A 14,053-nucleotide genomic window follows, 5' to 3' on the forward strand; every position below is an offset into this window, starting at 1 on the left:
TATACTAAATCTGGCTATTCCATTATCCAAAGCATTAGTCACAGAGATGACTTGAAGCTCTTGTCTTCCATCAACTTCATCAAACCCTGGAATCACTGTCTCTACACAAGCTCCACTTTATGGGAGTCTAGCCTCATGCTTCATGTTTAAGCATAGTGGCAACATTATTAATAAGTAACTGCACAGGGCTAAAAGCTAATTAAGACAGGCTTATAGTCCCAAGTATAACACACCGAACTGGTGTATGACACACACACACACACACGTCATTAAACTAATAACTAGCAACTCTGTGGTTCACAATTTGTATTATTAACATATGGCATCAGATGGAATACCCTGTAATAAAGAAGGCAAATGAAAGGAATAGCAGGACTAACTCTCGGAAAGATATAGAACATACCAAGACTAAAGAACAAATCACAAACAAGTAATTTACAAATCCCCTCCAACTTTTAATTCATTTATATTCAACAATATAAATAAAACATTTTAGGACAAAGAATAATGTTGAACAGTAACGTAAAGAAACAGCAACAGAGATTTAATCATTCAGTCGCAGCAAGAGGGTCCCTGTTGTCCTCCAGGCAGGGCAGAGGAGACAAACCCATGGTGAGGAAGACGTACGGCAGACAATGCTTCAGTCACTGCACTGGACTAGGATCAGGCCTCCCACTGTACTCAGAAACAGCTATGTTGGTCAAACAAAGTTTTGTTCATGTGTGTGCTTTTGAAAAAGCATGTCTAAAATTTTAGGAATTTTCAAGTGTACTGGATGCTGGTGGCAAAATTTGAGCCCCCACCCCCAATGGAGGTTTATACAGATCAGAGTTGAGATCAGGAATTGCAGATTAGAACAATTTAATGAACCATGAAATGCTATCGGCTCATACATTTACTTTTTGTTTGGCATGTTGTACTCCAATACCTGTAAGTCACAGGAGAATATTAGGTACATGTTTTAATTTTTGTAAAAAAAAAAAAAAAAAAAAAAAAAAAAAGAATGTAAAATTTTTTAATAAAAATAAATAAATAAAAAGCATGATCACAAACTCTAGGACAGAATCACCAATACAATAAAATTGTGGTATTACATCTAAAAATTTTAAAAACTGACAGTATGAAATGATAAACAAAACTGAAGGTGAACACAGCCTTATTACACATACAGTTTGATACAGCTTGCTTAGTTTACAAAATGCATCATTTCAGTGACAAAATTGTAACAGGTTGTACATTCTGTTGTGTAAAAATAAAACTAATTTTAAAAAGATGTCTGTTGCTGTATACTCCCACAAACGAATGCATGTATAGTAGTTTTTATGTATAGCAACATAGTGTGGCATAACGTTCCCCAACTTCAACCTGATCAAACCCAAGTCCATTAACTGCACAAAACTACAATGCATTCAGATATACTTCTAGTCATTATTCGATTACCTTTGTACTTATGAGAAATGGAAAAACAAAAGTTTTGCATTGGCTCAGAATATCTTCTGAATGCCTAACCAATGGGAAAAAAGTGCACAGCCATAAATACTTTTCATCAGCAGTTTTCAAGTGGTATGCTGTTAAGACATGTGGATTCAGCTGGACTGGACCCACTGGACTCAGCTTTGAGTGCTACGCATTGCATCTCAGCTACAGAGCTGCATCGGTTGGTTTTGGTCAGAAAGGACAGTGAAACCAATTTAAATGTGTGAGACAGAGCATGACAAAGGCTACAATGAAATGCTCTAAGTTCAACATCTTGCAAATGCAGCTACTATTGTGTGAGTGAGCACCTGAGCCTGGGGAGTATCTGCTTAAGAGGAAAAAAACAAAAACAAAACCAAAACCCCCCAGAGTAACTGGCTTTTTGTGGCCGCTTAACTTTAACCTTAGACATGAGAGTGGGGAGAGTTCTGCAAGGTGTACAGGAGCACATTTAGAACGTGCAAGTGCTGGACAGGAAGGGCATGCAGTTACTGCTTTACACACAGCTAGACTAGATTTTGAATCCATAGTACAAGGTAGTTCCAAAAGTGATTAAAAATAAAATAAATAAATATAAAATAATGTTGATGGAAAGAAAATCAGACCAAGAACCCCCCCCCCCCCCCCCCCCAAAAAAAAGGAATCAATCCAAGTTCCTTCCAGAAGAAGGGCTTAGTGATACCAAACTGCAAGACAGTTTTCCAGATGAGCAGGATACATCATCAGAGACAGACAACTGGGACGATTGGTGGACATGAGCTTGGCAGAAGGTCCCCATGAACAGCCACTCATTTCGACTTAAGTCCTCCAGCAGTGGTGACAGTCTGATGCCCAGTATCCCAACAGTGGCAGAGGGAGGTCCCACAGTGAGAAAGCAGGGCAGGGGGTTGGTGGCTCACTGCTGTGTGGCATACACAGGCTGGTTGGCTACAAAGTGGGTGGTCTCTGAAGTGTTGATGGTGGAATGTGGCTGAATCACAATTGGGGCACCTGAGCCTGCAGGAAGAGTGAGCAAGACAGTCAGAATATATGATTCAGTCACATCAAGACCATTTCAGGTTCATAGCAAAAACATTTCCTTATAGGGGAAAGAAAACACATTTGACATGGATAAGGAATGTACACAGGAGCACTACCTGACCTAGGGAAATCTAGGGAATAAGGCTTCTCTTCCTGGAGTACCATTCATACAAAGTTTAGCTGAAAATATAATCACACGCAGGTTGGATCAGTAACTACTGCCTGATTGCCCAGGGCAATGAAACCCATCCATCAATGGATGGATGGATGGATGGATGGATAACACTTGACATTCATTAAATCAGGTCATTTTACTGAAGCAGACATTTTGTTTTTTAGGTAAGCTATTCATTGAACAGCCAACTTGACATTGGTTTGATTAACTTGAGTATTAAAACACCACCTCACCACATAGGTGATAATTCAGTTGCCTATTAAATCAAATCAAACCAGTGGCATTCTTTGTTGACCGGTCTGAAGAGTGATCCATGAATTAAATGTCAGAAAAGCAGAATCATACGACAAGCCAGTCAGAAACCTTCTTTCCTCTTGGAAATGTTTGGCAGGGTCTGCTTTCTGTTTTTAGCCATCTGTACTAGAGATGTTTTTGATAGTTTGTGCATCTTCCTATAAGAAGCTAGATAAAACTTGCAAAATGGGATTGTTATTTGTTAGTACTAAAACCTACACAAAGCAGTACCAACAACAAACTGGTGTCACCTGACTACTCTGATGGTGAAAAGAGTATTTCAAAATGAGTGGAGGCACGTGTCTATGCACTCTCTCGACAGCAAACTGGAGAAGGAGTACCCCAGCATAGTACTGAAATGAGTCACTACTGCCACATGACAAGGCAAATATGCAGCTACTCACAGGCGTTGCAGGCTGGAACCCTAACTAGCTGATAAATGGAGGAAGGATTTTTTTTTTAAAGTATGTGCCCAGAATATCTCTGAAGTGGCAGCTGCCCTGAGCTCTCTGTGTTCTTGTACCAAGCTAGGAACATGCTCAGCAAAGAGAAACCTACCTCCCCTTCCCTTATGCAGCTCATCCAGATTATCGTCCCTCTTATGAGCACCATCCATGTGTAGCAAAGGGGCAGAGCGAGACAGGAGTTCACAGTGAATCCATTATGTACCATCAGTTCTCATAAAAGTTTCAGCCATGCACCGTTACTCACGGGAGTAACAAGGACAAAGAAAAATTGGGGGGGGGAAAGCAGCAGACAGAAAGTAACAGGATAAGTTCAGTGCTTGGTTAAAAATGGACCACTGACTGATTCTACAAGGGGGTGAGCAATGAACTAGGTATGGCTGCATGCAATTAAGGGCTGGCTTCAACAAGACATCAAAGTGTGTGTGTGTGTGAGTGTGAGTGAGAGAGAACTGTTTCTTCTAACCCTTTCTCTTTCTTTCTAATGCACTCTCTTCAGAGTTAAGCCAAATCTCAACAACCTTCACTGAGTAGCTTGCAGAAGGTGAAACCTTTTTCTTCCCCACCACCTTTTTTTTCTACCACTTATCTAGTCTTTATCATTATCAGATACAAGATATGTGGCATACTGTATAAATACTGGTGCTTACAAAATAGCTCATCAAGATGAAAATTAGAGGTGCTCTGTCCCATCCTAGGGAACCCCAACCTGTTCACAGTTTTTTCTCTACTCAATCTCAAATGCAATCAATCAGGCATGGTGGACAAGGAGTATACACTTCTGATTTCCTAAGGGACTGCACTGAGAAACCAGTGCATTAACTGGCATTTTAAATCTTTAAATCTTTTAAATTGTATATTTTTGTTCTGTGAAATTGGGATGATGTAAACTCTTTTCTAAAAAAGAAAGTAAAGAGCAGCAGCATTTTAATATGGTGGTAAACTATGAACTTGTGTTCAGTAGTACATACTTTAATACATCTGCAGTCAAATAGTCTCTTGCTGATCTTGAACATGAGCAGAACAAAACCACATTCATATTATTTTGGATTTCAGCAGCTAGTACATTCTGATAATTAAATCTACTGATTTCTGATAAAGCAGCAATGATCAATAAGACTTCAAGGGGAAGTTAATCAATTTTGCAAAAATTCTTCATGTTTTAAATGGTTTACATGTAAACAAATTCATTAAGAGTATTTTGGTGTAAAATTCACCTTTTTAGAGAATTTTACAGTCAGTATTGTTCTCAATTGCAGCTAATGCTCGGAACGAGATGTCAGAAGCATTTAATGACTCTGAAACAAGACATTATTTTGCTATAGTTACTATACACAGCATACTGTATTTTTTCAAATTTTTTTTTTTTTACAATGTGGTACAGTGCAGTTCCCCAGCATTCTGAACAATTAGCTAGCTAAGCAGCGAGGTAGAAATGTGATCTGTCCTAGCTCACCTGATGAAATCTCAAGTTTTATTGACACCATGCAAAGCAACCCTGCCTACTTAGACTACGATACTGATTTAATACTTACTAAAATATTCCAAATTGGTCTCTAGTGCTCTGCCATTCTGGCTTTAAAAATGATGTTTGGAAATTATTTGAACACAATTCTATATTTGTACAGATTCAGAGATTAAGGATGTGTGAAAGGCAACAGAATTGTTGGCAGTTGTAGTACTAAGAACCAGATGTGACAATTCTACCACTGTGAATTTCTCTAGAAAGGAGCATTATATACCAAAACACTCTTAAATTACTTTTTGTTTACATCTTTAAAACTGAAACGATGAAATTTTGATAAATCAGAATTCCCCAAAGCCACTATTGTTAAATGATCACTCAATCTGTGCTTAATTATGAAACCCTAGAGATGCCAGAGTGACAAACAATTAAACACATCATCTCAGTTTATAATGGATCTTTAAAAACTAATTAAAAAAAAAAAAGTTTTGAGGACAAGATCAAGTCACTGCAATCACCCCTCCCCCCCTTTTTTAAAAAACAAACATGGTGATTAAATGCCATGCAATATACAAGCAAACCAAAGAGAAGTGGATGAAATGACAAGAGCCAGCAGGGCATCTTTAATAAGAGCAAAGCCACAGGAAGATCATGCTGATGGGAGTACAGAACTTGAACAGACAGTCTTACAAGTCATTTTGACACCAGTGGATCATCACCAGGGTTCTCTAGACCCGGACTTGGCACAGGCTGCACTATTATTATCGTCTCACCTGTCCAGAGGAAGAAAAGCCCCACACTTGCCCTCATTAGCATAAAATATCAGTGATAAAAATGTTAAAAATGCTTAATTTAATTGTTTTTTACTCTGCCAATTTGCAGACAGTCAATGTATTCCTGTATTTTTTGTAAACCTGGGTTTTTCAAAAAATGTCATTTGTGCCTGTTTACATGTGAACACTCAGTATAAAAACTTTCTACACTACACTAAATCAACAAATCCAAAGAATAAAAATAAAATTGTAAATATTTCAAAGATCACCATGAAACTGTTGCTATTACTGATTTAATAGTTACTAAAATATTCCAAATTGGTCTCTAGTGCTCTGCCATTCTGGCTTTAAAAATAATGTTTGGAAATTATTTGAACACAATTCTATATTTGTACAGATTCAGAGATTAAGGATGTTTGAAAGGCAACAGCTAGAAGTTTTGTTTCAGTCAGGCTGCACAATGTAGCTTGTTTTCACAATAACTATCACGATTAATTGTGATTATATGAATAGTCGCTTGGCAGTACAGATGGCTGCAAAGAAGCCTGCTAAGGAATCACAGCAGGAATCACTATCTCTCAGAGATTCTAAATTATTTTTGTGATTTATCACAACAGTCTCAGAACATTTATATTATCCAACATGATCGAAACGAGTCTTTTTTTTTTTTTTTTTATGCTGTCATTTACTATGTTACATTAAGGGTTCAAACATGTGTCCTTGATATAAAGCAATAACAATATGCAGACACATAACAAATAGTACAATTTAGTCCGAACTGTGCAGCCTTCATTGTCAACGTCACACTATCCTAGGAAATTAAGATCCCTTTAAATAAGACAGACTGAGCAGAGGGCACACATAGGGCTGTTACGATATCCAAATTACCATGGTTATGTAATGTCTACCGCACTGTTGATCTCATTACTGTCATCATCCCAGTTATTATTTATTTATAAAATGGATAACTCCAGTTATAAATCTGATTGAATGAGCCATGTGAATTAACAGTGGAAGAAAAGTAAATGCTAAGCAGTTGTTTTGTCAAAAGGACAAAGTATACAGATATTTTCCCTAGAAACCAATGTTTACATTGAGCCCTTATCAACAAACAGACTACACTGGCAAATAATGGTTTATTGTGAGTATTTAAATAAATACTTGTCGCCATTTATAACAGAAATAAGAATGAGAGAGGCTGAGTGGATTTTACTCCATTTCACATCTGAACCCCCTTCCCCGTGATATAAAGCATGACCTCTTGACTTAGTGCCTTTAATTGTTTAGCTTGTGAATGTTAGATGAGCGCATATGGTGTGTGATATGAACTATAATGCAATAAATACTCGTTAATTACCATCGCTGACAAGGGCTTGACACAAAACTTTTCAGTTGTCAATCAATTCGGCTTTGTGTGCCAGGAAGATTTATTTTGTGTGTGTCGATTAATTATTTCTAGGTTTGTGTACTTGTGATATCTACAGATAACGTTTAGTTGAATGCATTATGTATATGTGCAATACATAGAAATAAAATTTAATTTAAAATTTTAATTGCAAGTGCTTATAGGAAATGCACCTCTCTTACATGGAGATGACCGTTAAGTCAACATTCAATTCAACATTCAACATTCAATGGCCACAAAACTAGTTTCAACAATGTGGCTGTGGTGCGTAAACTTGGCTGTATTTAGCCGTTTCCAACAGACAAGTAGCGTATGGTCTGAGCCAGGGGTTTGTGCAAAACGTAGATGATGACTTTTTCACACAGCTGGCAAAAGAAAAAAGTTGCACAAAGAACAAACTGAGCTTAATTCGGGTGAGTTGTTCTGAACTTTAATTCCTATTTCTTTATCTTGTCAAAATCTAAATTAATTGTGCCTGTCCTCCGCAAGTCCAATACAGTAAACGCGAGAAGCATTCGGGGTAAAGCGACAACACAGACCTAACAAAAAAAGGTCAAATAAAAAGAGCAATAATCCTGGATAAAAAAAGAAATGAAAACAACTGCACTTAATGAAGGTTTTAAAAAAAAAAACATAAAAACACACTTAAAAAAAGGACCTTAGCTTTTCAGACACACTGCACAGTAGTGTGCGAGCTTACCACAACACCACAGACTACACATACAAAACGGATCATTATAAAAGAATAAATGTTAACTTTCTTTACTAAAAACATCATCAGCAGATGTTACAGCACTTCAGATGACTGACTAAGAAACCAGTGGAATAGTGAATCTATCCATTCATATCCACTGTTAGAGAGACAACCAAGGATGAAATGGCACTTAGCAAAAGCATATGCTGCCTTTGTTGGACACTTCATTCTTCTCCATATTATGTGTCAAGAAAACCTGTGATGCAGGTCTGAGAAATCATGCGGCCTTCAGGAGTCTAAGTGCTGCACATATCTGAAACTAAAATGCAGCATATTTTTTCCATAGTTTTATGACTGAAATCGGTTACACTGGATATGGTGTGCATTATTTAGCACTGAGAGATTCATTAGTTCAGTAATATCTTTTCATGCTGATAAACTACCCCAGTCAACTGGTGCAAAAGAGTAATATCGCAAGCAGTGTACATATCCACAGAGCAATTATGTTGGCGATTCACTTTAGAATATATATTCTAGATTGTTAAAAGACCCTAATCAAGTCAAGGAAATAACTTGCACTTTCAGCTACCAATCTTTCAACTATAATCACACAAACATCTGAGATGGCATGGAGGATGACCTCCAGGGCATTGACCTTTCCCAGGATGACGAAACCACATGCAGATTAGCACAGGCATTCTCCCAGTGAACTCACCTGGGCCGTCCTGCTCTGCTTTAATCTGTGCCTCTAGATCCTCTGGGTCCACGTACTGGTAGCTGTCATCATCCTCGGGCGGCTTGCACTTCCCACAGCAGAAACAGCAACAGCAGCAACAGCAACAGCAGGAGAAGACGGTGCAACATAGTGCCATCGCCTGCAGAGCAGATCCCAGATCAGCCAGTGCCCTTCCCTCACACAAAAATGCACATCCGCATCCTCCTGGCTCAAAGGCCACTCTCGTTCATTGCTTACATTTACATTTACAGCATTTAGCTGACGTGTTTATCCAAAGCGACTTACAATTATGACTGCTTACTTGTTCTTTTGCTTACTGTCCAAGAACAAAACTGACTATATTACAGTAATACCATTTTTTACTCAAGTTGTACAATACAAGGAAAACCCGCCACTAAGCAAACACAAATATGTGGCTCTCTTAGAACCCCAGAAATGAGGACTCATTCAAACTTCTGTTCTGTTCCTGCATAAGTTAATCTGAACTGCGAAATATGAGGTCAATTTGAAAGGAAACTTTTACCTTAAACCACCATTTGGACATGAGGAAGTAGTACTTGACACTCTCCTCTCCAAACTGCTCAGAGACGTAGAGGCCCATGGAACCATACTCATCATAAATCTTCCTCTTGGTCTCATCGTTGAGGATGGAATTAGCGTTGTTGATCTCCTTGAACTTCTCGGCTGCTTCAGGCTTGTCCGGGTTCTTGTCTGGATGGTATTTCAAGGCAAGTTTCCTACAGGAAAAAGAGAATGCAGTCCAGCTCAGCTCCACTCAAGAAACCATTCACTTCACAAGACATCCAGCCCAGATCTCCCCAGTACCCTTGTCTTTTGACATGGGTCAAGCATTAGCATATAAGGGTCAGGGTTCATGTTGTCTTTAAAAGGTTATGAATTAAATATCTAATTTACTAAATGTCATTGATTTAAATGAGGGATATGCAACAAACAGTTGTATTTTTTAGCCTTTTTTATTTATATGTTCAGGTGTAGCTGAGCTGTACACATTACTGCATAAACCCTTCTCCATATGTCTTTTATATATTAAAAAAAACCCTTAGGAACTGAAAAATGTTTCACTCAAGATGTCCGTTTTAGTCCTCCACATAAACATCACAATACATGGAAATTGCAAAAAAAACCCAGTGCTTTGTGGTGGCATCCTAAGAAGTGGTCATACCAGAGCAATACAGGACAACATAGGCCGTTTGATCTCAAGTCTTAAATGCTTTCCTTACAGACCTTGCAGAACTGTGCAGCCCTATTTAAGAGGCGTCTTACCTGTAGGCCCTTTTAATGTCTTCTGCTGAAGCCCCTTTTTCCAACCCCAACACTTTGTATAAACTGTCACCAGAGGTAGACATCTTCCTCTGAGGCCTGTCAGAGGGCTGCCTGGGTTCTGCCATGCTTTACAGCTGAAAAGTGAGGAACAACAAATATTGTGAGGCACTGAGGAACATATTAGAATAGGTCCCACACTGGGTCACAACCCCCCCCCCCCAAAAAAAAAAACCCAGAATAGACAAAGCAAAAACAGAACAGGACATTCTGTCCTGACATTTGACCCAACTGCTCTTTCCCATCATTTTTACTTTAAGAGTGGGAGGGTTCCAATATTAAGAACTATGCCTTTAAACACTTTCACAGATCTTTGTTTTTACATTAAGCTGACAATATGTCACAAGAGAAAAGGTGATTAGGTATTACATCCACCTAGTCAAATGGAATTTCCAGTCCAAATTCTTGTGCAACACCTATTGTTTGCAGCAGTTTATGCTGCCAAATACCCAGGGAAAAAGTCAATAAAAACTAAAGCTTGCAGTAGAATGCACAAGTGTAGTATGCTGATGCCATTCTGGACCTCTCTCCCCCAAGGACATTGAAAAAATATAAGATGGTATGCTATAAATGTAGTTCTGAACACAACACTGATCAGGTGCATGAGGATATCCACTGCTGGGCAAAATGAGTGCTAAGATCCAATGGGCCAGCACACTCCTGTAACATCTTCCACTAAAGCCAATTATTACCTTTTGCTAGTCTTTGCTAGTCCCAGTCAGTATGATGAACTGCAGACTACCATGCCACAACCACAAAACCTTAGTCTAGTTGATACAGCTGTGTGATACAGCTGGGACCAAACGTGATATGGCATCAGATTTCAGCCCATTGATTCTGTAATTGACATGTTGTTCTAATAACTGAAGGAAATGTCAAAGATAACATTTGTCCTTCTTTTAATTGATTGGCTTTAGAGAAATGATTTAAACTGGTAAACAATTGCCCTTTCTTTGAATATTGCTAATCGTAACACCGAACTTCTGCAAAGCTGCTTTCCCCAGCTTTAATTAATTCAGCCGCCTTCTTCAGTACTTAGATCAAAGTTTTAGAGGCTGAGGAAGAACAAACATTTAGAGGCTGGAACTGCAACAGAAGAAATGAAGAAACTGGGCATAGTAATTGTACACTCAGTAACACAAAACACATTATTAGGTGAGAGACCTGAATTACCAGAGCAATTGTGACCCTTATCAGAGTGAAAATGATTAGATGCCAAGCAAGGTGCATTTTTTCCATTATCCATAATCCAACACCACTGTCTGTCCTGCTATGGTCATCCTAGTGGCACTAAAAGTATTTTTAGCTGCTCATACAAGAGGATTTTTCACCTGGTTATGGCAATAAACAACTCATTGATCACACATCAAAGCTCTTATTATAGTGCATTTGGGGTATTTTTCCATATTCAAACTGAGCACCAAGTCATGTTTACACTATGCCTAGGAACTAACAAATTCCTTAGCAGGGCTGACCCTCTTCATTTGTTTGCAACCTAAGCCGATAATTTTATAATGCAATTAAGCCTTTGCAATGACTCATTTAATATGATTTTTTACATTTCAATTGTAAACCTTTTAAAAACACAGAAACTGCAACTCAAAGCACTAATCCAATAATACAAGTAGGTACTTTAGACACCTCAGGGTAGTCTGAACTTTGGAAAACTCTCTGTGATCTCTAGAGAAATATAACTTGTGGAATATCACAATAATATGACAGACAAGAATAGACTGAACGCTTATGGTTGGCGCATTTAGGGTGGAATAGGCTGTCGATGACTCGGGTTAATACTGACATTATTTTGGCTCTTTGCACTAAGGGTGTGACACCATATTTGACCAGTTCAGTACAAACAGATTTTAAAATAGCCACTCCTTGTGCACTGAGTGCACCTTTATATGTATACTCTTCTTGATACATGTATATTCACCTCAGTACAAACACATGAATTATATACATATCTTTTATGTTACATAAACATAACTAAATGCACATGGCACACACAAGCATTGTAACAAACACATCAGCTATATAAACAGGTTGTGAGAAGTTGGGGAAAACAAGGCAACTCATTGTACCCGGAATTTACAAAACAAATACATTTGAGTACAGTGTAATGAATCGTTTAAGCAGATTTCTTTTACTTGTGTCGATATTATTTACGATGCTATAAAGACAAGAGAAACGTGGATTAAAAGGTTTCTCTCTATATTCACTTGGCCAAAAAGGCTAAGGGACATCAGCTGAGGACACACTGAACTACAGCAAATTATTAGTCTACCTTTCCTGTCACTGCCAGACTCCACCGACGGAGTACGTAGTCGTTTCTGTCAACATGTGGCAATTGAACTCGTAGGCCTTTAACACATTATGTTATGGAACTGGCTAGAAAAGCCAAAGAAAAAAATACAATAATCAAATCTGGCTTAGAGAAAACTGAAGACGGAACATTTTATAAACCTTAGCTAGCATGAGTACTTCTCGAATTTCAAGAACTGTGCAGATATTTTAGTTCGTTCTTAAAACGAACACAAAACATTTAGACGGCTCCACCCTCAGAAGTCTCAAATCTTTCATAGTGAATGCTTCACAAGACAGTGTTTATCATTCTTTGTCCTGGAGAAAATCTTCATATTTGAAAATGTTTTAGCAATCACATGTTCATCCATTTTCGTTAGTATTATCAAACGTATTTACATAATTGATTATAGGTCATCGATGTCCTTGTACAATGATAATCCCCTTCTAATCCTCACAGTGAGCACACAGATTCCTTTTCATTTCAAATCATGTTTTAACTAACCTAGCGATACCAAGTTTTATACGAGTATTTACAAAATTAGCTGGGTTAGCAAGTTAGCTAGCATTAGCTAGGTTAGTTATTTAACTTGTCTAGCTAGTTACCCAGCTAGGGTTAATATTAGCTAACGTTGAGTGAACAAAACGACACCAGTGCGCTATTCTCATTTAACTTAGTTTCGAAAAGTCACCAGAAGAAAGTACACTCCCGTGTTGGATCCATATGCATGCGACTGAATCTTGCCTATTCTGTAGTGCTGTATGGCTATCAATAGCTAACTAGCTAGCTACCTAACACTAGGTTACCCATCCGGCTATATGGTAGCCACCGTTACCACTGAGAATACCGGCAACTTCAACAACCCGACTTTTGACCATGTAAAAATCAGTCAACATACATCACGACAAGCTAAATATCTACATGTTGAAGAGAACACGCTGACTATAAATTCTTGACATAAATGACTTAACTAGCTACTCAGCTAACCATTTTGCGTAAAGGACATTTGCCGGTTTTGTGTACATTCCGGACATCAGCTAACTTAACGCTTGTCACGTTAGGGCCTTTACAGCGGCCCAGCGATCAGCTTGGTGACTAACGAGAAAGAGTTATCAGCTAGCAGTAGAAGCTTGGCTAATTTTTTAAATCATGGTTGTGCTTTAATCGTATACCCAGAATTAAAACGAACTCACCTTGAACTGGTGGAGAGTAATTTCTGTAGGTGAATCATAGAGAAATCAGACAAACTGATATTTAAATGTTCTCCTTGCTCTTCCTCATTTTTAATGCTCAATGCCTTCTCTGGAAAGCACAAACGATGTGAGATATGATTTGTTCCGAGATTCGATTCCAGAAAGAATCGGCTCCTTGCTTATGCATAATTATTTCACTCTGGACTCAGTGGAGATACGAATCGACTCGAATGAGCAGTTGCCTCCCAACCGAGAGGCACGTCTTCGCTCTACTAGTTAACTGAATATGTCTAATGGGATCGATTCCAGGAGCCTGAGATGATGATTGATTAAATTTTTACAAAAAACAATTCGCAACCGTTCGCAACCAATACGGTGTTTCTTTTTCGTTAGAAATAATACTTCTATTTAAGAAGTACTGAACTATAGAAAAATATCCGCTAAATTGCCAAACACAAGCCAAACTAAGCTCTTAACCCATTTTAAAGTAATTATGGAATCTAAAATTTACCAGCATAATGGTTAAGCACATGTGCAATTTAAACAGGTTTATTTATTAGATAGAACGCTGCTTTTGCAGGTGTCATAAGACACCTCAAAACAAGATGCAAATCTCAATCATTAAAAGGTGTCACTGGAAGTATAGCACTTTCAGATAGCATTTCAATTTTTTATTTTTATTTATTTATTTATTTACATTTAAGCATTACATTTG

The 14,053-nt window shown here is 38.1% G+C and overlaps 1 protein-coding gene across 2 annotated transcripts; it reads right to left on the bottom strand.

Annotated features, from left to right (window-relative positions):
- Nucleotides 1-2,106: 2,106 nt before the first annotated feature.
- dnajc5ga (DnaJ (Hsp40) homolog, subfamily C, member 5 gamma a) lies at nucleotides 2,107-13,534 on the bottom strand. Of its 2 annotated transcripts, XM_027000948.2 has the most exons (7): nucleotides 13,339-13,534; nucleotides 9,787-9,920; nucleotides 9,026-9,239; nucleotides 8,482-8,641; nucleotides 5,585-5,667; nucleotides 3,524-3,563; nucleotides 2,383-2,472 (listed from the first exon to the last, which is right to left on the bottom strand). In XM_027000948.2, exons 2-5 carry the CDS (start codon nucleotides 9,909-9,911, stop codon nucleotides 5,588-5,590), a joined length of 579 nt encoding a protein of 192 aa, XP_026856749.1. In that variant the 5' UTR covers nucleotides 9,912-9,920; nucleotides 13,339-13,534; the 3' UTR covers nucleotides 2,383-2,472; nucleotides 3,524-3,563; nucleotides 5,585-5,587. The 2 variants fall into 2 exon arrangements, with proteins under 2 accessions (XP_026856741.1, XP_026856749.1); XM_027000940.2 differs by lacking the exons at nucleotides 3,524-3,563; nucleotides 5,585-5,667 and having other exon boundaries at nucleotides 2,107-2,472.
- Nucleotides 13,535-14,053: the final 519 nt, after the last annotated feature.

Source organism: Electrophorus electricus, chromosome 8, assembly GCF_013358815.1.
Source record: "Electrophorus electricus isolate fEleEle1 chromosome 8, fEleEle1.pri, whole genome shotgun sequence".
NCBI lineage: Eukaryota > Metazoa > Chordata > Actinopteri > Gymnotiformes > Gymnotidae > Electrophorus > Electrophorus electricus.